Consider the following 27,615-nt stretch of genomic DNA (forward strand, 5'->3'; position numbering starts at 1 on the left):
CAAACATCCTTTAACAAAGAGCACATGCTGAATATCATAAGCCAATTGAGTTATCCATACATAGATATATTGTAAACAAACAACATGACATGCATGAAGGCAAAAGAAAAGTAGTATAATCTGCCTTGATAGAGTTTGTTTTCTCAATTGTCAAAATATTAAGACATGGTCTTAGATTTTGGAGCCAAAACATGCTTAAAAAGATATACCTGGTTAGTAATAGAATTCATTTCCACACTTAATCTAAATTGCATCAGAACCAAATAAGATCAGCACAAAACAGTCCCTGGTCCCTCTGCTGGAAAGAGATCTACTCCTTGATGTGATGGATGGGTGCTGTGTGTGTCTGTGTGTTTAATTGGATGGGTGTGTGTGTGTTGATTATGGACACTCTATTTATGAGTGTTGGATGGAGGTGTGTGTGCTTCTATGATAGATGGCCGGTTGCTGTAGGCCAGTGGTGAATGGATGTGGAGCATCCTAACAAAGTTAGAGGGGAAGCCTCCACTTCATCATCCCAGACATAATCACCTCAGCTTCCTGTTAACCTGAGGGGTGTTGAGCTCTGCAGAGGGGGAGCAGGGGGGAACCGCGAGTCAGGGTGGGTGGGAAATCAGCGAAGTGGGGTGGAGCAGTTTGGGTGTGTTATATTAGGGCAAAAGCACAAAAGAGGGATGAACTTTGTGGTCATTTGGGGGGTTCACTTTCTTCCCTAAGCCTACATTTGCTGAGTCATGCCTGTGATGATAAATAGATGCTTGGGAGTGTGAATTTTGAGGGGTTCAGAGTGTATCCTCATGGTGCAATCAACGTTTCAAGATAATTAGGGTGGTGTGGCCAGAGAATACAGAAGTTACAGTGAAGACTAAACCTACCTTTGGTAAGTGGCGGGTCAAACTTGAAGGCGGGAGGTTGTGGGTTGGTGACACAAAGAGCCACTTTCAGCTCAGTTTTACCAAGCAGGGTGAGAGAGGCAATGAGAGCCAGCAACTCCTCCACAGGCTGGAACTGATCCACAGACACTCCTTCCTCACAGCTTAAGGTGGTGAGATGAAAGACAAACAAAAGTTAGAGGTACATTTAGAGAATATGATACAAAGTCCAATACCAAACATACATCTAGAGGAAAATCTGAACTTTGTCATTTGTATTTGTTTGACTTGTGTATTGTAAATGTGCTTGTTTATATTGTCACTTGTAATTGTTCTGCTTTTTGTTACCAGCCTTGGGTTTACAGATGTTAAATACTTTTAAGGCTGTATTACTCCAGCATGTTTAATCTGCCGTTTCAATCTTTTGAAACTGATACAATGAATTAACGTGCATTGTCTTTAAAAAAAAAAAAACAATACTAAAAAAACAAATAAATGAATAGCAGAGAAAAATACTGGTCTCAATGTATTGACTCCAAGAGCAGAGGAATTACCTTCATTTGAAAAATCGCGCCCTTTGAAGGGCTCTCCTTCACTTCTAAGTATTTACTCTTGCCCTAAAAACACTCCGAGAACAAAGAGCCTTTTGATGCTTTTTCTCTTTATTAACCAAGTAAGCGTATTATTCAAGTCACATTGCAATCGTTTCATTCTTCTTTTGTTTATGTCTCTTTATCTCACCGTTGTAGGATGTTTTCGAGGGCCTTGTAGCCGTTCATGGTGTCAAACTCCACAAAGAGGGCTGGATTGAGAGGGTACGTGTCTCTTATAAAGCTGAACACAGCCACGGCCACCTCGGCTAGCAGCGGCCCCGAGACGTCGGCACTGATGAGCAGCAGGTTCTGGATGCAGATACGCACACAGTTCTTTTCTAAGGAGTAAAAAGACAGAGCTCTTGGTAAGTGACTTGACAGAGATGTAGAACAATAGTGTCTTCACACATTCATCATCACAAACAAGAAATGCTTTAAAGGAGAGGTGTCATGGCCATTTCCACTGATCATAATTCCATTGTTGAGGTATACTAAAATAGATTTATACTGTGCATTTTTCCAAACTCACATTGGTTTCTCAAACAGCATCTCTGTAAACTACTTGTATTCACTGAATTTCACTATTTGCCTTTAACGGCTCGTTGTAGCTCCAAAAGCTCCAGCCCCCACCCTCCCTGTGAGCACAGTGTGCTCTGATTGGTCGGGACGTTGTGAATCGCGCTGAGCTCCGTGGAGGTGTTGCTTCCTTGTTTAGGATACATAGCGAAACACAGCCAAACTCATCCTGAGCACACACAAACTCACATCCGAAGTAAAAACAATAAGTGTGGCTTGATATTGAGTAAGAAAAAGGTTGATAAACGCTGAGAGAATGGGTCTGCAGAGAGAATTTTGCCGCGATCCCAACTGTCTGTTATCAGCCTGCAGCCAGGGAGGAGAAATCAGCAGAGCTGCCTGCTCCCTGCACACAGATGTGTGTGTGAGGAAGTCCGTGGATCGGTCAATTTGGACCAATCAGCGGGGGCTTAACGTAACGGCTCCGCGGACGTAACGTAACGGCTCTTCGGGATTGGTCCATTTCGTTCCGGGTACCGCATGACATCAGGCGGTACCCGGAAGAATCAAATGGGCAGTGACGTATCTCCAACGAGGCGTTTTGGGGAGGTATTTTCTGTGTTAGAGTTTTACTCGCTACAGGGTGTACTTTGAGGGTTTTGACTCTGCACACCGTTTACATGCATAAAAACCTTCATAACACACAAGGGGACGGGTAATAACCGGAAAAGCATGACATGGGAGCTTTAAGCACAGTTCTCTTAAGACTGTTTTACAGTAACACAGAACATGGTAAAGTAAAATCCTTTACTCATGGCCTTATTGCACCCAGGTTAAACCAACTGTTATAAATGATCTTTATAGCATAAAGCTATAGAGTTATGTAAGAAAAAGTCATGGCAGAGTGCCAGAGTAAACTTGTGGGTAGCGGAACATTTAAGTGAATTATCTGCTGATGGAGGCATCATGTGAAACATACTTTCACTACGTCTCTCTGCTAGGATGTGTGGTCATGTGTCTCTGTATAATCAACCCATTCCTAAAAATATCAGTCCGTCTGCACAAATGACTTTCCCAAGATCTTAAATTATTCAATTTCTGTGGAGTTTCCGAGAAATGTATAATCTTATGTGTTCAGTGGAACTGATGGAATATAGTCTTTTATAACCAGAAAACATTTAAATGATAAACAGAAAGGTTTCTTGTCCTGATAGTTTTGTGTTCCTTCACCTTGCAAGTTCGGGACAGTGTTGCTTGTTGCTACAGCAGACACTGCTTTGAGGACGCGGGAGGCCTGATGTCTCCAGGCGACGCTCGTCTGGTCCCATAGTGAAGTGAGGCCGATGATAAGACACTGAAGTTCCTGAGTTTCCACCAGACTCTCCACATTGACTGGCTGCCTACACAGCTGAATGAGAACCTGGAAAAGAGCAGGGGCAAGAAGTTTAGAGTAAGATGGAAATCCAATGAAGAAGAATAGGCAAGTAAAGCTTGCAGGTTGAGAAGGGGGAATACGAAGAGAAAACAAAGATGCATTTTGGGCCTGACCTTTGTGAGCAGCTCCTGAAAGGTTTCTTCTGAGGCAGAGTTCTCCTTTTGAGCAGGTAGGCACACTAGCAGGTACAAGCATTTCACCAGAGCAGCAGGAAGCCCTGAGTTTATACAGGACAATATATCCTGCAAACACACACACTAATCAGTCCAATATCTGAACAAAAAAACATTATACTTTAATGATGAAAATTCAAAAAGAAATGTAACTGTTATTAAATATAATAATTTAAATTAGATAGATATGGTGGTAAATATCAATATAATGAATGTTGAATTTTGAACAATGTCACGATGACATACTGTATGTTGCCATGTTTCAGTGACTGCCATCAAATGTAAAAAGCCTTCAACAACAGCCTTTTGACTCACTGAGCTGTCAGCTGTCAGCAGCAGCAGAGACTTCAACAGCAGCCATCCTTGATTGTCTCGCTTCTCACAGTTTGTCTCCTTAGTATCATACCTCTGGAAGAACCGCACCACCTCGCAGCGAGCCCCCTCTGAACACAGAAAACTCAACAGGATTAAACATGTGCTAACAATTACACTTACACTAAGGGCCATGAACAAAGGCAACAAGAGAGAAATACTGGCTGGATTATCGGTAAAACTACCGCCCCATGATAACAAATACTGACCATAAAATCTTAATTCACATTACAGTCAAGTGCACTGGCGTCTAAATAGAAAGCAAAATGCATATGTAAAGGAATTGGGGCGGATTAGTGGTCTCACAAGGTTTCATTTCTATTTTCAGAGAAAACATGTGCATTACTTTTCTATTTTTAGGCAATTTATTTTAGTATGACAGGGTCACCGAAAAGGATTTACTGAGGCTTGCATTGGGTAAAGAAAGTCACACTTTTGTTGGTAAATAGCTACTACATGCAACATGTTAGCACAACATTAAACTAGAACCTATACCTGAGCTACATCAAAAACCAAGAGCATCCACTTCCCTAAAAATGTAAAAGGCGCCTGCTTCATACCTCCAATAAATTACATGCAAAACCAGCGAAAGAAGGACAGAGCTTAAGACGCAGAGAGAATACAATCTAAACAAATAGCGACAGAAAACTGGCAGAACATCAGTAGATAAAAGTAACATCAGAGAAGGAATCCAAACCTTTTACACTATCAAAAAAACTACTGGAAAAGTACCTGAAAAACACTGAAAATGCAGAAGTAGGAACAAGGTAGAAAGTCCCTGAACGAGGAAAAAAATAGTGTAGTGTTTGCTGCAATATAAGAAGTTTTTGTTACCTGCATGTCTTTCTGCCAGTCGGGTGTGGATGTTATAGATGACGGTATCAGCAGTAAGAGCTGCAAGCCCCTTTAAGTTCAAACCTTCAAGTCTGCCTCCATCCTCACAGACCTGGGATCAGAGAGGGGAGAGTCCATAATACAGGAGTCAGGAGCGCAAAAACAATGGTATCTAAATCTGTCTGTAATAAGAATTATTTGTATAAAATGGCATGTTACCATATTATAGTTGACTATTGGTTGCGTTGGGTAATGCACTTCACTATAAATAATAGAAGCTAGTAGGTATTTTCTGCTCTTTCAGTTCATTAAGAGGAAATCTCATTTAACTGAGTTTGCTGTTCTTAAATGAAGCCCTACGTTCAGGTCAAATCTTTAGTCATGAGGCTTATACAGTTAAGTGTAATTAACATACACAAGCACATACACACACACAGATCTACAATCAATCCAAAAGAGTGATTACGTCTGCAGCTATGAGCTCAATCAATGGGGTTACACACACGCGGATCAGGGGTGGAATTTACACTGAGTGTGTGCCTGGGTAAAAAGGTTTCTTCATAACTATGACGCTATTCAGATGATTCAGCTGAGGGCCAAACAGCTGACTGCCGTCTCATGCCGTTTCATGCCGTTTCATTCAAGCAGTCTGGAGCACTTTTTCAAACGGTGTCCTGAGGCCCCCAGTTATCCTTTCCAAGGTTGGGTTCTCATTCAAACGATTGTTACTCTCCTCTATTTATTTGTTTCAAGAGTTTCACAATAGAAACAAGTGTAACTTCATTAACATTAGAAAAAAGCATAAATCACTTGAACAGCATATGCGAGTGCATTGCTATCCAAATATATAAATATAACTCTATTGGAATCAGCCAAAACTTTCTTTGATTAGCATGGACACACTATAATAGATTTGTTTTGTTTCAACTTTTACCAACGATGGTATGTTATTGGTTGTTTGTCTGTTTGTATGGCCAGATTTTAATGACACTTAGTGGAAGGGTGTATCAGGCGCCAAAGAAGAACAAATTGTAATTTGCAGCAAATACAAATCATGAGGCAGATGCACTAATTATTTTTTCCATTTGTTAACAATCAAAGATGGGGCATGAATGTTATTTATTTGAACAGACTGTGATCTAAAATTCCCTCTATAGAGGACAATAAAGAGTGAATCTGCATAACTTTGAAAATGATGCATGAATGAAAATGTTGTTATTAATTGGTCACACATTATTGTCTAAGTAAAGCTTACCTGTATGTAGAGAGGCAGGACATTGACTAAATGTTCCTCTCTCTGCTCTAAAGGAACATGGTCAGTTCTCTGGTCAGGGCTCGTGTGAATTCCCAGCTCTTGCAGTTGTTCTCTGAGCACTTGTGCGAGTTGGGGATTCTTACAAGAGCCCTCCACTTTCTCCACCTTCACCTCCACAGAGACCGATAACTCCCCTGAAGCACTCAGCTCTCCGGTTTCCTTATTGATCCTTTCCCCTTTAGCAGCCTGGTCCTGAAGGGGGGAAAAGAGCCAAGAGTGAGAAATCCTCAAATTATTCCATTCTTTTTTTAGAAAGCCTAAGTTTAAAAAGTATCCAACATGTCTCATAATCATGTTTCCTTAGATTATCTCACTTCCTCAAATAAATGTGTCTAAAACCAGCCTTGCCCACACATCACAGTCTGCATCGAGACATCAGCAGATAGAAGAACAAACAACTGGCAGTCATGTGCCATTTTCATTAACAAGTTATCAAATTCTGCGAGGGATCCGCACATTTGGTTGATGCCAATATTTCAGTAATTGGAATCACACATGCTAGGAAATTATACGTTTCAATTTTTTACTGCATTTGTTTTATACAAAATGCTAGCATTTTTTACCTTTGTAACAGTCAGTGTGGAGCATTTTCGGAATACCTTATCAGTCCCTTTATTTACAAGGGAAATGAGCTTGATAATTTGAGGTGTACAAAACCTAGCGAATCAGGTCTCTGTTCTTACAAAAATAATTGTGACACTGATAAACCCTAGGAGGTTCTGTCCATATCAGTTGTCCCTTATATTGTGATTGCAATACAATTTATCTTGTTCACAAAGCTGCTCCCTAGGAGACATGTTACTCTATGACTGAGGCTTTGACTAGAGTTGTGTTTTCTCATTAGTGATACTACTTTAGGTACTTTCTGTTAAGTCAAACACACATGGTGAACAATGAGTGGCATTAGTAGAGGCAGACTGCTAAACTGATTAGCCAGAGCCAGTTGAATCGGTTATGATGGTAAGTAAAGGAAAAGGGAGTTCACATTCCAGAGAAATTCATTAATACTTTGAGGTTTTCTCATGTGAGTGTGTAAGAGAGACGCATGGCAAGAAGGTGCAAATTCATTCAGTCACAAGTGGCTTGTGAAATGTACCAGCAACACATAATCATATATTGACAATGATATACAATAAAGTATTAGTGTGAAATACACAAATACTGTTACAGTAACACTTCAGCCACCTTTATAGCATTTTTAAAAGAAACTTAACACAGTCTTACCTGTACTTGTGTGAGAGCCATCTGGGAATTTCCTAGCTCCAAGAGGACGCTGTCATCCTTGTTGTGTTGTTCACTGTTCCCGTGTCAGAAGGAAAGACAAGCAAAGACCTGATAAAACATGACTTCGGTTTGACTGTGCTGACAGACCCTTCTGTGAAACTACCCGCCCCTCACTAATCTGCACCAAGTAGACTGAACTTTGAACAAGCAGAGCAACTCAGATCAGCTGGCGCAGGTCATGTGCTTTCTTACTTCCTTAGAGAAGCAGAAGTGAAAAAGTGTTGTTCAGCCTGTTGGATGGGGCCCTCCCACCAAAGCTCAAAGAAGAGTGCCTTTTCTTTTTATAGATATGTCATGTTAGACTGGAATGATATGAATCAAAGTGAAAGGATCCCATGATTCACCAAAGAAGCCAGGTCAACACCGCTTGTAATAAACAGGTTTATGTGCAGAGAATAAAGGCTTGGATTTGTAAGTGAAAGAATTAACAACTAATTGTGTTTTTCTTCTAATAATTACTGTCAGGTCTATATGACTATTATAAAAAGGTAAACACACTTTTAAAAACATTAGAAAACACCCAAACTTTTTCTTTGTTTTACATTTGGTTGACCTAATGGTCATGTAATCATACTAAGGTAACCATATGTTGGTCAGTGTGGTTTCAATGCTTGTTTAGGGTTACTGCACTGAGATTGGGCAACTACAGTGTTTCTATTGATAGAACACAAATAAAACCAGTGCTGAAATAACTTGCTAAACGGCGCCATCTTGTGGGTTTAAATAGCATACACATATAGAGACAGCAGACATAAAGAAAAATATGTCCCACAAAGGAAAAAACTGCTCAATTAGAGTACAAATGGCCTTTTGTTTACTGAAGACATTTAGGTAGGACCCCAAATACCGATGTAGTTAATTGTATAAATTAAGTTAGCACTATCGGTTGTTTTCCTGGGCATATGTGGCGTATGGAAATTCTAGGTTATTTGGGTCTAAAATGTAAGGAAAACATTAATTGAATTGAAACTACTGAATGCTAGAGAGAACATTCAACATATCTACAGATAAAGAGGAAAGACATTTGAATTACAATAAGGAAACATCACAATACACCTGCCATTTTACTCTTCAACGTAGATACCCCACCCGAAACAAAGGAATGACCTTTACCTGCTGAAATTGAAGCCACACTGACACGAGCTCGTCGGCGCGTTACCTACTATCGCCTTCAAGCCATTGTATTCCCTCTGCAGGCTGTTGTTTAAAGAGATAGGGATGCAGGCCCTGCCTAGTGTTGTCTCAAGTCGATAACGTATGCTTTGACAGAGCTGTAGCTAAGTCGTAGCATCATATTTCGAAAGTGTTAACAAACTTTAATAAGCTGACAGAAGGTGCAATTGATACGATGTCGTTTTTCCCGCCGGGGTAAAAAAGTCCTCTCATTTCAGTCGGTGTCGCTATCAGTCTCTGCACTGCAGGTTAAAGTCTCGCTGTGCTAAAATACATTAATAATACCTAGCCTATACAAATGAATGTCCTACATTGTCAGTTTCCAAACCTAATGTTAGTGTTACGCTTCAAAACAACATGTATAAACAGTCTGCAAATGCCTGTATCAACATTCCAATGCTCAGTAATGACACTGAAACCCTGCTAATAAACTTTTGGCGTTACCAGATCGTCTCTGCTGACACCGTATTTATAGGAACCACGTGTTTTGTTGACGCGCTGACATCAAAGGCCATGTGACCTGATGCGGCCAATTAGGTGTCCAGGGCGTGGTCTGCCTCAATCAGTTTAGCACAATGAAAGATTCCTACTCTGCAGCGAAAGATGATATACCTTCTCACTTTACATTATGATGTTGTAGCGCTTCGTCCCAAGAGCTGATTTGTGTTTCCGTTGCCGTTTGCAGTCGGCGGAAGTGACAGTAGGCCGTCTCTGTCCACCCATCATAATGGATCCTATCCCTATTTACTCGGATGGCGAAGGAGACATATTTGACTGTATACAGACGGGAAGTATTGAACAGTGTATACAGTTCGTTGAAAATGACCGATCAATTCTCAAGCAACAAGGTAAGTTGCAATAAGATTAAAAAGATCTGGTCAGTGTTGTTGTTTTTATTAACGTCATATATGTGTGAAACTACAGGCCACTGTTTCCTTCTGTGCTCCTGTGAGCCTGTGTGTAGCCTACAGTTATTAGCCTGTAACTGTCACTGATCCGATCGTATTTCCTGATTTCCCCCATTTTAAAGCCAGAAAACCGCTGATGACATTGATTTCCAAGAGATAAACATGCTATAGTTGATAGTAGAAATACTAAAATACCTTTTGTTATTGAATGGTGACTAATGATGGGGTCCAAGAATAGCAAGCCGCATTAATGTGTGGGAGCACATTATTTCTTAATGCTCTTAATGTTTTTCATATATTGGCTTGTTTTATGTTTATTGTATTCTCTTTGCTTTTTAAAGACTGATTTTGAATGCCATTTTATAATGTGTTTGCTCCACTATTTCTTAATGCTATTCATTTTGTAAATGTTTGTAAAATACTTTGAATTGCCTTGTGTTGAAAGGTGATACATGATCTTGCCTTGCCTACTGTATACCTAGGTCAAATGTCTTTAACTCACACTTTTGTCACAATCCCAACCAAAGGGAAACCTAACCCTGCTGCAGCTCCACTGTGAGATGGTCAAGCACAGATCTAAATGGACAGATCATTTAATAACACTGCACAAAGTCACATTGTGCCAAAAGGAACCCAAACTCTGACCCCAGGGTTTCGAGGATCAACAGGCTGACAGGCTGTGCTTTAATGCCAGGCTTATGTTGTATACCTGCAAATCTAACTGTGATAACCATGTGTTTCTCTTCTTCCAGGCTGGGGTGGTTTCAGCCCGCTCCACTACGCTGCCCTCAATGGTAACCGTGCTTTGGTTGACTTTTTCCTTAATAATGGAGCTGACCCTAACCTGAATTCTAACGCAGGACAGACACCCTTTCATTTTGCCTGCAGGTGAGTTGTAGTTGCATATTTAGGTGTCTAATGTTAAAAAAACATGCCTTGATCCTCACGTTGACAATAATGTGATGTGAGTTGAATGCATTTTCTTCTGTGCTTGATACGGTGTGATTCAAATTGTTTTCTATTAGGCAGGGGAACATCTTTATCATACACCTAATGATGCAGTATGGAGCTGATTTGCGCCTCATAGACCTGCAGCAAAAAACATCACTGCATCATGCAGTCTCTGGAGGCAGCATGTGAGTAGAGGAAACATGTCACACTTAGTGGTTTTTGTCTGCTTCATAGTCATCCTGCACTAACTGTTGGTTATCTTTCCCAGTGTTGCAGTGCAATTTTTGTTGGAGACAGGAATGTTCAGATTCTCAGACACAGACATGTACCATGTGACGCCCCTTCACCTGGCTTCATCCACAGGCAACACAGAGCTGGTCCGTTATTTGCTCAGAGACCAGGTATGCTATAGTCTTTGCATTATCACTAACCTACATGCTTCATTCAACAAACAATAAAACTCAGTCTTACATTTTTAAAGCTATATTTAGAATATATATATATGTTTAACTGAGTCACATAAAGAGGATTTGGAAGGGTAGCTATTGCTGTGTCACCCACTGATGATTACCATGCAACAATGTACTGTGACTTTACTCAAATGTTAGCTGCTTTTAGTCTATTTTAGCTCATTATTTTGGTCCTCAATCCCACACATTTATAGTATGATTAACATTTACAATGACAAAATATACATCCATTTTTTCTGCGGCTGTTAAATGTTAAGATGCTTTTGTGAATCTGGGTCAAAAGCAGATATACTATAGCAACTGTGCAGCTCAACCCTCTGTTTGTGTCTCAGAGGTGTGCTGTGGATGCAGTTGACCAGCAGGGAGCGACAGCGCTCCATGTTGCAGCAGAGCATGGCGGTGTGGAGGTGTGTTGGACACTAATGCAGAGATCCGGTTGCTGGATGCTCCATCTGAAGAACAACAGCGGCCTCACACCACTGGATCTCAGCAGACAGGGGAAAACATTTAGGTGAGCCTGCTGTCTCTAGAAATCTCTGCAAAATCACTGACTACCTGCCAACCACTGCATACGATAGTTACACTCCTCAGTACCGCAGTAGATCTCCAGTATGTTCGCATTTCGTGATGACTTCTTTCTCCTGGGACCCTGATGTTGATTAATGTATTGCTTTTCTCTAGACATCAGCAACTCAACAAGCTACTCGTTCGGTACATGAGGGAGCCAAAATACCACAAGCCCAAAGAGTCCAATGGTGAATATTAATGTGTACATTTGATCATGTATTTAGCAATGAAAACAAGGATGCTGACTATGATGATGCTAATAATGGCACTGTAACATGGGCTGTGTGTGTATTTATGTGTTGTTGTTTTTGTTTCTTCTCTCACCAGCTTTGTATTGCTGGACACTGTCATTTCCAACCCTAAGTGGAGCTACCATCCTGATAATAGCGACTGTGTTGCGAGGCTATGGGGGGATAACATGCACGTTGCTCTTCCCCTGGCTGGCCAGAAGCATCTTCACACAGTTCCACCGCATGACCACATACCAAAGGTTTGACAAAAATGGTTTTAATTATAAAATATGAATCACTAAGTATACATATTCTTTGTTATATCTCCATCTGTTTTTCTTCTACTGTAGGCTAGCTAACCCGGTCTACCTGGGAACACTCATAGCTGGCTTGATTCATTCCCTTCTCTGCTTCTATGGAAGAATAATGCCTAATATCCTTAACAAATGTTTCAAGTTGAGTCTCATGCCTATTTATATTTGTGTTATTTCTTGTCCTGCTAGAAGTATGACAAAACATTCTCAATGGTGGTTGGGATGCAGTTCTGTCTTTGGTGCTTTAGCTTTAAAATGTCGTCCTTAATTTAAAGATTCCTGCAGGATAAATATTATGGTGCCAACATTGTGACCAACATTTAGTTCTGTGAGAAGTATTTCAATAGTGATAGTTTGTACTGAACTACCCATCAATAGCGTACAATCTCAGTTTCATTCATATTCAATGAATATTTAAAGTGCAAAAATCTGTGTTAATTTATAAACACACTTGTAGTCCCTAAAGAATACATTTTTATTTTGGACAAGCTTTATTATGAAATCTGTCAACATGATAGTACCCTTCTAGTTTTCTAGCTTTCCAAAACATATACAGTAAATTCTAAAATGTAATCAAGGATTTTGCATAATAAAAGTGTTCATCCTTAACCTTTTGAATGCGTGTGGCCGACCAGTGCTCTGGTCAACCTGTCAATGGTGCACTTCTCCCTTGTCCTGGGTTTGTTCTGTAAGATCCTGACTCAGGACCCTGGAACACTGGAAAGAGCAGACGCAGATACTCGGTTCTCCTGTATCGCTGACCTGGTGGAGAACAACGAGAGCCCTCACAGGTTCTGTCCATACTGTGAGGTAAGACATTCACACTGGTCATAGATCAGGGAGAGCCATGATATATTGCCTATGCCCCAATATGTATCTATGCATGTAGTTATACGTTTCAAAAAATATGTAACGGTTTTGAGGTCAACAGAGACTTAAAAGCAGAGACGGACACAAAGTGAAGTCAAAAAAGATCTTTACTGTAGAACCAGGAAGTAATATCCAGGCGGTCAGCCCAAACCATGTTGATAAATCCAGACAGGGAGTAGACACAATATCAAAAAACAGATACTAAGTCAAAAAAAATCTGGCCAAAGTTACAGGGGGGCTGCCTAATCCAGCAGCAATAACCCCAGCTAATGATAGGAGGATAGTCAAGGACATTGGACATACCAGAGCAGGAACTAAAGCAAAAGGAGTGGTTTGTCTTTCAAAATAAAACAGGAAATACAATATGCAGAGACAGCAGGATGTTACAGAAATGTACACCAAGCACGTCTTGCCTTGGTGTGTTTCTCCAAACAGCTCAGATGTCTTAATTCAATAATGATGTGACTTTGGGCCTTTGGGCTTCGCAATTAAATGGGATACAACGTGTATGTTCATTAGTTCTCTGCCAATTGATTTCCATAACAATAATATACAACATTTGTCTGAAATGTTGGAATGAAGCACAAATCTGTGCCATACTTTTTAAAAAGGCTTCTGATAAAGTTTAGGATGCAACATTCTCTAGAGATGAAGGTCTACATCATATAATAACTATGTTTCTCTCCCCTCTCCACCCTGTCTTTCCTCTCCTCGTACTGTAGTTATTCCAGCCTGACTACACTAAACACTGCAAGCTGTGTGACGTGTGCATCACAGACTACGACCACCACTGCCTGTTCCTCAACCGCTGCATCGGCCGTGGTAACCACCGCCTCTTCGTCTTATTCATCCTCTCCATGTTGATGGCCCACCTTCTTTTTGTTTCCACGGCAACAAGTTACCTGTATGAAATGAAGTACGACGGCTTCCACCTCTGGTCATCGTGGTTTACATTGTTAGGGGATGAGTTCTGGGTCGTGTCCCTGATGGTTATGAATGCAGTGACGCTGCTTTGGGAGGTATGGCTACTCATAGAGCAGTTTGATGCTGTTTCCTCGGGAACAACTACCTACTTTGGACAGAGTGAAAGCTCAGTAAAACCGCGGTCACTAGCGCAGCGCTGGCCTATAGTGCTGTCGTTTCTGCTGGAGGGTCGAAGACGGGTGGGAAGCGGACTAATGAGAGAGGACAAAACTTCCATAGACATTTAAAACTGTCAGTTTGTACTGTGCTATCTCATTACATCGCTCACTTGCTTCTGAGTTTACAGCGTCACTTGTGCGCATTCAACCTTGATAATGTCCTCTTTAGAATAAATGGCTCCGTAATGCCATATCATGTTGTACTTGAATGTAAAACAAGCTTATATCACAATGATCTATTTAAATTCACAAAAGGCTTTAGAGTAGATTTGTTGGCAGGTTTGTCCTTAAAGTGGATAACTAGCCCTTAGAGTTTAGATGTTCACCTAGTTTTAGAGACCTCACTGAATACTTTTAAGATAACAATTAACTTGTTGGTTTACATTGTACTGTGAAAACTGCATACTTCCGAAACTGTGTTTTAGCAGGGAACGCCTCAGAATGAATGATTGTTATGTTATGTTGAATAAAATTGCCCAATGGTGTAAAGCATCATTCACAGGTCTCATAACATTAGCAGGTCCTGTGATTAGCTAGTGATAATGGTTAATATCAGGGGCACTGTTAGACTTTGTTCCTCACATAATGTCATTACCTCTCTGACCTGCTCCCAGTCATTTGAGCCATGACACTTCCTCTGCTCTCACTAATGAGATCTTTTCATGCTTTCAATTAAACACACTCATTTCCTTTGTGTCCCTCAGGACCCTATATTAAGATTATAGATGATGTTCCCCACACCCCTCAGAGGCTGGTGTGTCTGGACTTTGTGAGTGGCTACATCACACAAAATTATTTAGTGTCTGCTGTAGTGAGTGCATGTAAGCCTGTGAGTGCTTTTACTGGATCAGTGTTATTGTATTGTATAACTGGCTGTCACTTGTTAATATACCAATACATTTGATTTTATATGTTCTAACATAATGTATCTGTGGTTTCACAGTTTCTTTTGATTTCCAGTATGAAACCTCATTTGTGCCATGATGGTTTTTTATGGTGTATGAAAAATATGCTTGATTAAATACATCACGAATATCTGCCATTAAAAACATTAAAAAACAAACAAATTATTATCTTTTATTTCATGTGAATAGTAAAAGTCTTCATAAGATACTTTCAGATACTTTGCCTACTCCTCAGTTGATTAGTAATAAAGTAGTGCATCATATCATATAAGCTTAACACATTTCCTTTGTTAAACATAAATAAATGAAGGTAGTGAAGGAAAAAGTACAAGGAAAATTTGAAATAGTTAAGTTCAAGTATGTCAAAAAAGTTTATAGCTTGAGTTAATGTACTTAGATACTTTAATTGACTTTTCAACATCAAAGCCTTTTATCACACACGGTTGGTAGTGATACATCAAATCACTATCAGACAGAGCATTGAATTTCACTGTGTTGCCTGAAAAATGGACGGTATCAACATCTGAAGGAGAAACTCATAATATTGTTTGAACAGAAGTCAGCAGTTTTCACTTCTCCATCAAGGCAGCTCACTTCCCTGGTGAGAGACGGACTGGTAAACCCAGAAGAGGAGGACAGTGGGAGAACATCGCACAGCTGTGTTTTATTTCTCTATAAAGCAGTACCTACCACAGCAGCTGCTCGGGACTGAGTGAGCCTTTCTTGTGCAGCACAGAGGGTCTGGCTCCAGATTCTGAGTCGTCTGGTCTGCCAATCCGAGATGACATGGCAAGTAATACTACCATGACTGTCTTTATGTCCTTCCTTCTTTAAGAGTCTGTTCACATCAGCATATTTCAGGCGCGCGTCATTGTTGTGTTACTAATGGCAGCCATAGTGGCCCCTTCTCTTTGGGTTTGTGAATGTCATATGATTTGATTCTTAGTGATTATCAAATAAGCAGAGGACTGAGATGTCAGTATTGCCATTGTTCAGACCCTGAGTGTGTCTGTGTGTGTTGAGGCTAGAAATGGGCCCAGTGGAGAGGGATACACTGTGCAGCGGGTTCACTGCCATGAAACCATCCAGGACTTTGACCATCGGCAAACCAAAGGAATGGGCAGGTAAAGTTCTTTTTAAGTTTGTTTTGAAACAATTATAATGTGTCAAGCAAGGTGGCCATCAATTGTGTTGCTTTTGATCCCACTTTCTGAGCTCTAATAAACATGTGTGCTATAATTGTATGCTATATTGGTCTCTACACCATTGCTATATATCTATCTGTCAGGGTACGAGCTCTTTAAATTCTGAAAATGTAAAGAATTACTTTCCCAAAGTTATGTCCTGCTACTTGCGTACGCTACTCCTTTACAAAGCCTTTATCATGAGGTGTATGACCATGACTATTTGTCATTGATGGTTATGTGCAAGCTGAGTAGGTTATTTTTTCTGATGAGAAAGCTCAGTCAGCAGTGTCCACGTACTGCATTTTTTAATTCTCATCCAGTCTTTTGAACTACAGCATTTATCTGCTTTAACACATCCGCTGCAACCCTTTCAGGCTGAATAGGAACAAGAACATCACACCCTTGAGTGCTGTGGCTTTCATCGCACAGATTGCTGAGTGACTGAGTAGTGTGGCATTTCCCCTCAGACAATAAATCTTAGCCCGAATGAGTCGGGATACTAAATATAAACAGTGGAGTTTTGTCAGTTTTAAACATACCATATGTATCAAACATCTGCCATGGATTATTGGTACTGACAATACCAAGACTTGGACACTTACTCTGCATCAAACATTTAGTGGTATAAATAGTGTCAGTAAATCAAATGTATTGATCTGAGGTTGTACTTCAGGTACAGAAGAGACCATAATCAAATCTTCATGAGCAAACAGCTGAAGGGATGGTGGAGACTGTGGAGCGATGTGGGAGCCAATGTAAATAAATGGGTGACAAGACAGAGGACATACAGCCAGACATATTTATAGACGGTGAGAAATTGATACGGAGAGTGTGCAGCAGAAGGCAGAGAGACGGATAGCTGAGGAGAGGGAGCGAGAGAGGGAGAGTGGGCAGGGCTCTAGGTATGTGAGAATAACAGTACGCCGGCCAGTGGGACAGACAGGGGGAGTGAGAAGAAAGAAAGGAGGGGAGGAAGTGGAGATTGTGTGGTTAAGTGCTTGGAAGTGTGTGTGTGTCTGTGTGTGTGTGTTTGTGTGTCTGTGTGTGTGTGTAAAATCAGACAGAGACAGGGTCCAAGTGCAAGACAGTGAGCCGGGGAGAGAGATGCTCGGAGGATGAGGAGTAACAGGGCGAGGCAGCAGCGAGAGGCTCTATGTGTATGTGTGTGAGTTTGTGTGTGTGTGTGTGTGTGTGAGTTTGTGTGTGTTTGAGGAATAGTGTGTGAACAGAGGGATGCAGTCATGTCTCTGTGAGAGGGAGCAGCACAGCAACGGTAACCATGCTGAGCCCCAAGATAAAACAGGCACGCCGGGGTAAGCACAGTCCCTCCTCCCCTTTCTCCATCCCTCCATCTCTATTTCTCTTAGGCTTTTTTTCTCTCTCCAATCCATCTCTTTCTCTCCCTTTCTCCTTGTCTCCCCATTCATCTTTATTGAGCTCCTGCTGTCTTTTTAATAATGTGACTTCAATATTGTCAGTGCTTTCCATGATAATGATATCAGAAAGGTGGAGCAGCGCCATATTAGTAGCATTGGTGTCATTCAGCATCCCAGTGACTATTGTTATCAGTAATGACCTGAGTTTTCCTGCATGATCTGAAGTGTTTATCTTCCATGTACAACTCACTCAGTTAACATGCTCTACTACAGAGTGATGTAATCATGCGTGTGACTTGATCATGCCGTCCTGATTCAGAGAAGGAGATACTATAGGTTGTGGTGAACATGGCTGCTGTAAGGATAATCCTCCCTCACCTACCTAACAATGGTCTGCATCCTGACCTGTTCACACCTGTGACTACGTCTGTATTTGTTCAGGGTTTAGTGTGTTAGCTTGCCGTGGTTTTGAAAGGGGACTCCAGATCAGAGGTGGTGAGAGGAATGCAGGGCTCTCCACTCCTGTAAGTCACAACAGCTGATTGTCAAACATAGTTCCCCTAACGCCGGATAAAAGCCGCTGGTGACCGCTGAAGTTGGGAGGGCACATATACATGCCTCTCACATGACTGTGTGAAGATAAATAATGAAGCAGTAAATTAGAGGAACTACTCCTTGCACTGAGATTATCCTGAGTTAATACTTCCTGTGCTTTTCACGGCAGGTAGTTGCTATGCGACACACGTGTGCTTGGGGAGTTGTGACAGTTGGCAACTTATCTCCTGTAAACGGAACGGAATTGTTTGTATTGAGAGATTTTCCCTCTGATCTCCTTGAAGTATATTAGCTAGCAGCAGCTTCAAGAACCCATACTTGAGTGTGTGTGTGTGAGAGAGAGAGTGCCTGTGTGTGTGTGTGTGTGTGTGTGTGTGTGTGTGTGTGTGTGTGTGTGTGTGTGTGTGTGTGTGTGTGTGTGTGTGTGTGTGTGTGTGTGTGTGTGTGTGTGTGTGTGTGTGTGTGTGTGTGTGTGTGTGTGTGTGTGTGTGTGTGTGTTTGTGTGTGATGGGGAGGAGAAATGGCTTTTCGTTCTCCTTCATGACCACAGTTGGAGATTGCAGCCGCTTCAGTTTTCTTGCCACGTTTTGTGCACTTGCCATCTCTAATTTGCTGTAATGGTATCCTCCTTTGATTAGATTCCCAGCTCTGCTCTGCTCTGCTCTGCTCTGACCCTTTTATGCAGCATCACAGAGCATCACAGCGCTGGATCTGCACTTAAGCTTAGATACTAGAGCAGAATCCTGAAGCGGTCGTAGACTCTTACGGGAAGTTGTTTGTAAACCATTAAATCATTTTCCTCATGATATCCTTAGCGAGACCCTGTTCAAACTGATACAACACCAAGTTCATTGTAAATATTGCAAAATATTATTCTGGTCTCATTTATATGTTAGTTAAAAACATTAGGATCTGTGTTGGAAACTATATGTAATGATCTAACTACTTGTTAAAGTCTAATAAGATTAATTATACCAATTAATTACGTAATTAATTTTCTGGTAGTAAGAAAGCATTTGGATTGAATATCCACAAGTTAATACCTATGGTGAATGAATGTACCATCGTACCTCAATTCAAGCAGAGTACAATTGTAAGGTACTACACTGACGGCCATCTGTGTTGTTACATTTCAGAGGTATACTGTAAACAGCTTTTTTCTATGCATTTGACATCTTTACGATATAAGAAGTGTATAATCAAAACTATAATGATCTGAAATTGGGAAGCAGTGTAATAGATTTAATTGCCCAACAGTAAATAAAGTAGTTTAATTTTTCTCCACTTCAGATATGCATTACAGCAAAATGGTACAGTAATGTATCCTTAATAATTCATGTGATATAATGTAACACTGACTGGGCCCGTTTTTCTGCTGTAAAATAATAATGAGTATTCACTTTTGATATTGCAGTGGTGGAATGTCACAAAGCACATTTAGTTAGATACTAAGTACACATTGTAGACAATGTACATAACTTAAGTATTCCAATGTTATGCTTTACTTCATACTACTACTACTACTAATAATAATAATAATAATTATAATTCTACGACTACTACTACTACTACTTCTACTACTATAACTACTACTATAATTACTACTACTATTACGTTACAATTCAAAGATAAATATTTACTCCAGTGGATTTATTTGGTTAAGATTTTTACTAACATATGATTTTCCTTTTATAAAATAGTATGCACTATTACAGATTAACCTACCCAAAGTATATAACTTAGTTCAAATCAGCTCTACCTCAGCCAACAGTATTATATAGCCAATACATTCATGCATCAGTAGCTAACAGCTATAAGCTTATTACTGTGAAACACCAATAGGAGCAATTTTCTTTTGATTTGACTTGAAATGTTTTTTGGCACTTTGACTTGTCATTGAGTATCATTGTATTGTGGTATGGTAAGAGTTAGTAAAGGATATCTTTGATGTAATGCACTTTAATTAAACAGTACATCAATTAAAGATAACAGTTTGATCATTGTACAACCAATAATCTTTAGCTGACAGTAAACAAAAAAATAAGTTCCTCTCTCAGGTGTTGTTCCTCTTAAAGATTAACAGTATATGACCACATCTTGCCACATTAGTCGATCCTGCTGCGCCTACTCCTGCTGTCATACAGTCTTATTAATGACTGTTTCACGTGGTCTCTTTCCAGCAATCATGACTCTGCAAATGAAGGACATTCAGAAAGGAGAGAAATAAAATGGAGAAACCAGACATAGAGCTATAGCTGATAAGCAGAGAGAGAGATGAAACAGGAGATAGATTTGAGTCGAGGCCCTTGCAGATACCTTCCCTGCTGTCCTCAGCAGAAAGCAAGATGCAATTAACAAGAAAAAATAAGTCATTGATTTTACTCTCCTCTCCTCCTGACTTGTGTTTATCTCTCTTCCCCCTCTCTCTCTCCCTCCCCATGACTCCCCAGGGATCACTCCACTGTCACTGTTTATTCTCTATACATTTAGCACCTATGCTAACATATAATCCATGCTTATAATCATTCTGTAGCAGTTAAAGCGCAGCCTGATCCAAACAAAACTCCTCTCCATACCGCAATGGAAATTATATATGCCTTTAATAATATCTGAAACACATGATCAAATGTAATGGAATAGACGGATGGATTTCATCTTAAAGCAGGATGTATTCACTGCAAAATGGAGGCCATGCCCCTGTAGATTGACTTAAGAGGAAATCTGGATGCATGGTAAAGCCTGTGGGCTTAGCTGTATCCAAGAGAGACTTCTCTGAATAATGATCCAGGATTGTCAATGGGTGAATTATTTTAGAATAATATCAAAACAAACAAAGAAAGGATATTTTCTGTCTTAATGTAACTCTCTTTATCTTTATTTCTCTCTGTCTCCTTCTCATTCTGATGCTGGTAATCCTTCAGCGCGGTCTAAGAGCATGGTGCTTGGAGAGTTATCTCGGATCTCCAGGCCCTGCTCTCCTCTGGATCAGGAGAAAACACTGAAGGCAGGATGGCTAAAGAGGCAGCGGAGCATCATGAAAAACTGGCAGCTGCGTTGGTTTGTCCTGAGGAACGAAGCTCTGTATTTCTACAAGGACCAGGATGAAACCAAGGCACAGGTGACACTCACTAAATAACACATTCACAAGACAGTTACCTGGTGACACCTGTTTTCCTAAGAGGCTGCACTGCCTTGTGTTTCTCATCATATTGGTTAGAAGCGTGATGCATATTTAAGCTTCATGAATTGATCTGATTATTTCCCCAAGGGCCAGTTGATCCATCCTGTGTTCCCTGACTCTGAAAATAGCTTATTGATTATTTTAAAGCAGGCGACAAAATACATGTTGTAGCCCTCAAGTAAAATGAAGGAGTTTTCTGCATTATGCATCACTGAGTTTAAAAGCTACATGCTCTAATCGGTATATGTGTTGGTGCCGTATACTAACCCTTAAGACCCTCCACACTCTCCATTAAAGTCATAGTAGTTGTGATTGCCCTGACATACACTGATAATGTGGTAACAAGCTGCCCTGTGGTTCTGCTATTAGCACTTAGTAAGTGACTATTGACCCCCTATATGCTGGAAGGATGCACAGTACAGGAAGCAGCAGAGGGATAAATAGATGAAGAGATGTTTCCCTGAGTCATCCCTCCCTCCATCATCATTACATCCCTCTTTTGGACGGATGCCCAGAGCTCAGTGTATTCAGAACTCTACAATGTTTAACATGCACTTCACGTCTAAGTCCAGAACCACTCATCTATATCCTGTTTGGCCCACGAGTTCTGTTGATACAGGTGTTTTCCTCCTGCCTGCCCATCTGTCAGTCTGTCTTTCTCTCTGCCTTTCTCAAAACCTTTCTCTCCTTTCTCCTGCAGGGTTGTATTCCTCTTCAGTGCAGTCAGGTCAATGAGCTCCCTGCCAATCAGGACGAGCCTGGTCGCCACCCTTTTGAAATTGTTCCAGGTGAGTTGGCATGGTGACAACTCTGCTTGTAAGGAAGTGCGTGAGTCTTGTTCAAGTGACTCTACACCTTTTGTTAAAGGGCCAGACAAACACTTTTTTGTGTTGTTAAAATTGTGTGTTATAAGCACATCTTATATATGTTATACATCTCCCACCAGTACAAAAACTTGAACACATTTTGAGTTTTCAGTGTTTATAATGTGATAAATCCCCAAATACTTCAACATCAGTGCATTTCCACAACCACTAGATCATTATCCCAATACCAAGTTTTCCGTTAATCGCAGGAAGTATGTCTCTGTGTTGCTTGAAATTGGGATCATACTCTAAATACAGCATGCCATATCCTCTGAGTAAACTGTGTTGGCCCCGAATCAAAGTGATGGATGGAAAATAGAAGTAAATCAATATAAGTCACAAGCTGTAACGCATGCATAACATTTGCAAAACAGCAGAAAAGATGTGATTTCCATGGCCATGTGTCTCAAGGATTCAACAACAGCTTAATTCATCTCTGCTCTTGACAGCGCGGGGTTGGCATGATTACCCTCAGAACCATGGACAGTATGTACAGCAGAAAGATCAAAGGCCAGAGAAAGAAAGAAAGAATGTTGTACTTGGATGGAGATGTTAAGATTTAAAAGATATGAGCCTTTTTGCATAAATACTGGCTTTAATAGTAGTTTCTCTGTCTGTCATGGAAAAGCGTCTAAGGTTATATCAACAGAGGTTCACCTGAAAGCATCCGTTCTTTTAAGGGCTCAACATGGGCCATTACCAAGTTGACTTACACCATGAAAGTTTATCCTGAGGATGGGATTTCCATTCAAAATGGTAGTAAGTATTAGCTTGGAGGCTTGGTTAATGTATTGTAGAAACACTGTCACACCACTGTATTGAGGTACTTTTGAAAGCCAATTGAAATGATGAAAGTATTGCATAAATCTCCCTCAATGGCTTTACCTTACACATTACCTGGGTTTAGAAATACATGAATGTCAGCAGATGTAGCAGCTACTGCACTGCAGTGCTGCATAGTGGCACTGCCTATAATAATTGGCTGTTGCAGTTATTGTTTTTGATTATGTATGTGGCTTTTTTGTCATTGTGCATGTTTGTGTGTGTCTTCACACAAACTGTACATGTAAATTGGGTAAAATGATGAAATACACTGATGTTACAGCTAAAAATATGCTGAGGTAAAGGATCTGGATGGAAGGAGAAAAGAAAAAGAGGCATGGTGCATTTGCTGCTGTCCACAGGGAACACTGCTCTTTCTGGGTCATTTCTCACACACACAACACACCATGCAGGAGAGTGAAGGACTTAGTAATGAATGCAGGTTTTGGTATATACCCTACAGAGTAACCCCTACCAAATACACAAATGTCCTTATCTTTTGGAAAGTGGTCATAAGGTTTTCATCAGTACAAACAAAGTATAGCATCATTTTTTAAATAGCCGGTTTGATGCTTTTATCTTCATCTGTGCTTCCACCTCTTCCCAAAACCCCATAAAGGGAGAGGATTTCACCTATCCCCATTAAAGCTAAACTGAAATACACTAAAATGTCAAACCAAAATGTCCATCTGGGTAATGTCAAGCTGTGGACAGCCAGAGGCGGTGAGGCAGAACTGCATGGCTGCGTCTTTGTACTTGACAGGGGTGCTGGAGCTAATAAGGTTATTGAAAATACTGATAGTTCTAGTTGGGAGAATTGACTTTTTTACAGATGATTCACTTTATGTGAACCTCAAAGTATTTTTAAATGTGGTTCTGTGTATGAATCCACACAGCACGAAGGCTTTGAGTTGTCGTTCTGTCCTATTGATCCAGAAAGTAATGAAATATGTCTGTGTTTTCAGGGGGGGCTGGAGAAAAGGATCGAACAGGAGTAAGCCACGAATCATTCCTGCTGATGGCCAACTCCCAGAGTGACATGGAGGATTGGGTCAGGGCCATACGTAGAGTCATATGGGCTCCACTTGGAGGAGGTGTGTTCTTAAAACGTATCCAGATTATTTTCTTAAAGTACCAATAAAGCAATGTATAACATCAGAATTCCAAAATCTTAGAAAACCACAAGTCTTTTACAATGTGTTGTATTTTAAAAGCTGTCAAATAAATGTGGTGGAATCGGATACAAGAACAAGTAAAATATTCCATCCATAAAATAGCATAACATGGATACTTAAGTCATCTTCAATAACCTCATAATTGTACTTAGAGTACTAAAATGTTCTCCCTACAGCAACGGCATACACACAAAAACACATGTCCACATACAACACTTACTTACAATAATAAAGCAAATCAACTATTAATGCTTTAAAGACTGGACTTCTTGGGTACACCTAAGAGAACTTTCTGAGCGGTTAATGATTGGTCTTCATTTTCTGTGTGGCTGCAGGTGTCTTCGGGCAGCACCTAGAGGAGACAATGTTATACGAGGCTCAGTGTGGAGCGCAGCGACCGGTCCCTTTGCTGGTGGAACAGTGTGCGTGTTTCATACGTGAACATGGGCTCAAAGAGGAGGGCCTTTTCAGGGCCCCCGGACAGACCAATCATGTTCGAGAGCTGCAGGATGCCTTCGACCGTGGCGAGAAGCCAGTGTTTGACAGGTGATGCAGTGGGAGAGGGCATTTTATATACAGCTGCATGCCAATTTATAATCCATGCTGGATAGAATTCGTTAATCTATGTCCCCTCTCTCTGTGTTTTACAGTACCACAGATGTCCACACAGTGGCATCACTGCTAAAGCTGTACATACGGGAGCTTCCGGAGCCTATAATCCCATTCCCCAAATACACACAGTTTCTATCTTGTGCTCAGATTCTTACCAAGGACAAAGCAATGGTAGTTATATGTCTACTTAACAATTTACTGCTTGATTTCCAAACTGTTGCCTTGGCATTAAACTTGACTTATGTATGTTTAAGGGTATCATAGAGCTTGGCAAACAAGTGAAATCCCTTCCTCAGGTCAACTACAACCTCCTTACATACATCTGCAAGTAAGTCAATACTGTCTTGTTGTCTGATATCAGTAGCTGTTAAAGGAATACTTCACCCCTTACATGACAATTTGTATATCAATAATTCATGCAGTGTTACCTTAATTAATTTTTTTAAATATTCCACTATGACCAAAGATACTAAAACTGGAGAAAATTCATGATGCACTGAAGTAAATGGGGGCTTGTGTGTTTTAAAAGTATGATTTTAGTTCAAATGTTTTTGTGAGGTATGCAATCGTGGATACAATTTTACTCGAGCATGTTCTCAATGTTGGTTTCTGTCACTGTGGAAGCATGCTAGAAAAACAAAGTCTTACAAGTACAAGGTAACACAGGGCGAGCTAATAATGTACAAATGGTCATGTTGGCGGCAGTGTATTCCTCACTGAAGTGTTTTGTTCCTGCTGCTATGTCCTGTTCACTGTTTGATTGAAGATGTGTCAGTCTGTCATACAAAAGAAATGTCATTCATTACACCCACATCCTCGTCATCAGCGGAAGTGGCATCATTGATTGACTCTTGAGTGTGAATAATTTCCTGTCTTCTCTGCCTTCTGCGCATATTTAAATACCATCAGCTTGAGTCATGACTCAGTCCTCCTTTTCATCTGTTTGCATTTTACTAGAAAGAATGAGTGGTTTATTGATGTGGCATGATCTTTTTAATAAGTTCTGGTTCTTCCTGGTTTAGGTTTCTGGATGAGGTTCAATCTCACTCCAATGAGAATAAGATGAGTGTACAGAATCTGGCCACTGTGTTTGGACCCAATATCCTTCGGCCCAGAGTGGAGGATCCAGTTACCATGATGGAGGGTTGGTGATAATGCCAATACATGTTTACCTGCAGCTTGTGACACTAGCTTGCTTCACAATCAATATTTACAATGTCATGAACATAGTCAAGCAAGTGTGTAATTTGTCATTGTAAACAGGAAGTTCCCAGGTGCAGCACCTCATGACTGTGCTGATCAGTGAATACACACAACTTTACCAAAGGGAGCAGCCGGAAACTGAGGCCAGGATTCGCCCAAAGCCTCAGCAGAGTCCAACACAACGGGGCAAAGCAGAATGGCTCTCACAACAAAACAATGACCCCCCATCTTCCAAAACCCCTGAAGAGGAACGCCGATCTTCCACCCCTTCAACAGAAAGTAAGCCAACTGCACCAAGCCCAATTACAACATCAGAAAAGGTTGAGGATGGTCAGATTGAAGAAAAGACAAAGGGTGAGACAGAAGTGAAAGGGGATGAAAAAGCAGATGGCAAAACTGAAGGGAAAGGTGAAAATGAAGTAGCTATGAGCCCCAGTAAACAGTCAAAAGCCCTGCCCACGTGGAGGTGCTCCCTCAAAGGGGGGACAGCATCTGGGGTGCAAAGGGGCAAAATAGGGGGGTCTGCAGGGGATGTGTCAGCAGCTGGTGGGAGCAACTGGCTGATGAATGGCCTGTCGTCCCTCCGAGTTCACAGGCGCACCACCTCATCTGGTGAAAGACTTAAAGACACCCTGAAGGATTCAACCCTCTCACTGAAAGAGACCACTCTCCCTCTTAAGGACACACAGAGAGACTCTGATGAAGACTGCCTTCAGACACCCCTGTCTCACAGAGGCCTCCACCAATCCCACAGACTGTCTGCCTATGACAATGTTGCCCCCTCCAGTCTGAGCCTGCCTGCTGACACCTCCATCTGGACATCCTTTGAGATCTCATTGGCCGAGCCAAAGGGAAGCGAAAAAGCAGTAATACTAGAACAGGGTAAAGACAGCCCTACAGAGGTGAAGGACAGTACAAGTACTCTGGATAACACTGCAAGCGGTACTGAGGATGATATTACAGGAACAAATGAAGGTCTCGCCAACATGCTAACTGACCTCAAGCAGGAGCTGAAGAAACAGAGGACGAGCTACGAAACCTGCATTCGAAAGTAAGTATAAATCACTGATATTTTATTTAAAACATAAACCAGCATGTGTTGTTATTTATGACTTCTTCTTCTTCTTCTCTTCTTTGAGGTTGGAGGAGTCTTGTTCTAAGTACCAGTCCCAAGTCAACCGCCTCGAGGAGGAGCTGGACCAGGAGAAGAAGAAGTTTCAAATGCTTGAGATCCGACTCAGGAACTCGGAGAGGGCACATCAAGACGCAGAGAACCGAAACAACCTCCTGCAGAAAGAGATGGAGGAGTTCTTCAAAACCCTTGGAGATCTGACCACAGGAGCAACACGGACCACCTAGCCCAGACCAACCTGCCTTCATCTGGTCCATAAGAGGAGGAGCTAGATTACTTGGAAGACCAGTAAGCCCCAAAGCTTTGAAGACCAAATACCTCTAGTGCAGTACTACTTGCCATCGTGTCCTGTTTAGTACAGCCGTCTTGTGCCTACACTGATCAGTGCCGGTGCCAAACGAGAACTCCTCTGGACAAAGCAAGCATTTTATCATTCCGCAGATTTCCTTATTATACACTGTAGGTCATGTAGCTTAATATGTATTATCGAAGTTTGTAAAACAGCAACAAAGAAAAGGCTTTTCTGATGATATGAAGTCTTCCCATGCACACCCTCCTCATTTCCCATTAGAACTCATGAGA

The 27,615-nt window shown here is 41.0% G+C and overlaps 3 protein-coding genes across 9 annotated transcripts in view; 2 read left to right on the top strand and 1 right to left on the bottom strand.

Moving 5' to 3' along the window:
- Window positions 1-8,947, bottom strand: part of wdfy4 (WDFY family member 4) — a 42,932-nt gene extending 33,985 nt beyond the window's left edge. For 2 of the 3 annotated variants that reach the window (XM_034152088.1, XM_034152086.1), the window contains exons 1-8: window positions 7,335-7,580; window positions 6,051-6,302; window positions 4,796-4,907; window positions 3,905-4,032; window positions 3,530-3,658; window positions 3,212-3,401; window positions 1,614-1,803; window positions 876-1,036 (exon numbers count right to left, since the gene is read on the bottom strand). In XM_034152088.1, the coding sequence (XP_034007979.1) occupies window positions 876-1,036; window positions 1,614-1,803; window positions 3,212-3,401; window positions 3,530-3,658; window positions 3,905-4,032; window positions 4,796-4,907; window positions 6,051-6,302; window positions 7,335-7,355 (1,183 nt within the window). In that variant the 5' untranslated portion in view covers window positions 7,356-7,580. Of the gene's footprint in view, window positions 1-875; window positions 1,037-1,613; window positions 1,804-3,211; window positions 3,402-3,529; window positions 3,659-3,904; window positions 4,033-4,795; window positions 4,908-6,050; window positions 6,303-7,334; window positions 7,581-8,507 lie in introns of those variants that run through there. The other variant, XM_034152087.1, reaches the window with a different exon arrangement.
- A 347-nt stretch (window positions 8,948-9,294) lies between these two features.
- On the top strand, window positions 9,295-15,086 carry si:ch211-223a10.1 (palmitoyltransferase ZDHHC13). The gene is made up of 10 exons (XM_034152670.1): window positions 9,295-9,415; window positions 10,228-10,363; window positions 10,501-10,611; window positions 10,695-10,827; window positions 11,229-11,407; window positions 11,578-11,651; window positions 11,791-11,953; window positions 12,044-12,126; window positions 12,627-12,817; window positions 13,600-15,086. The coding sequence occupies exons 1-10, from the start codon at window positions 9,295-9,297 to the stop codon at window positions 14,086-14,088; spliced, it is 1,680 nt and encodes a 559-aa protein (XP_034008561.1). The 3' UTR covers window positions 14,089-15,086.
- Window positions 15,087-15,552: 466 nt separating this feature from the next.
- arhgap22 (Rho GTPase activating protein 22) lies at window positions 15,553-27,399 on the top strand. Of its 5 annotated transcripts, none has more exons than XM_034152077.1 (11): window positions 15,553-15,717; window positions 15,948-16,048; window positions 20,964-21,160; window positions 21,924-22,011; window positions 23,877-24,005; window positions 24,422-24,632; window positions 24,737-24,869; window positions 24,953-25,026; window positions 25,721-25,842; window positions 25,962-26,952; window positions 27,041-27,399. In XM_034152077.1, the coding sequence occupies exons 2-11, from the start codon at window positions 15,955-15,957 to the stop codon at window positions 27,258-27,260; spliced, it is 2,259 nt and encodes a 752-aa protein (XP_034007968.1). In that variant the 5' UTR covers window positions 15,553-15,717; window positions 15,948-15,954; the 3' UTR covers window positions 27,261-27,399. The 5 variants fall into 5 exon arrangements, with proteins under 5 accessions (XP_034007968.1, XP_034007966.1, XP_034007967.1 ...); XM_034152075.1 differs by having other exon boundaries at window positions 15,953-16,048; XM_034152076.1 differs by having other exon boundaries at window positions 15,553-15,713; window positions 15,953-16,048.
- The last annotated feature ends 216 nt before the right edge of the window (window positions 27,400-27,615 follow it).

The sequence above is a fragment of the Trematomus bernacchii genome, unplaced genomic scaffold (genome assembly GCF_902827165.1).
Source record: "Trematomus bernacchii unplaced genomic scaffold, fTreBer1.1, whole genome shotgun sequence".
Lineage (NCBI taxonomy): Eukaryota > Metazoa > Chordata > Actinopteri > Perciformes > Nototheniidae > Trematomus > Trematomus bernacchii.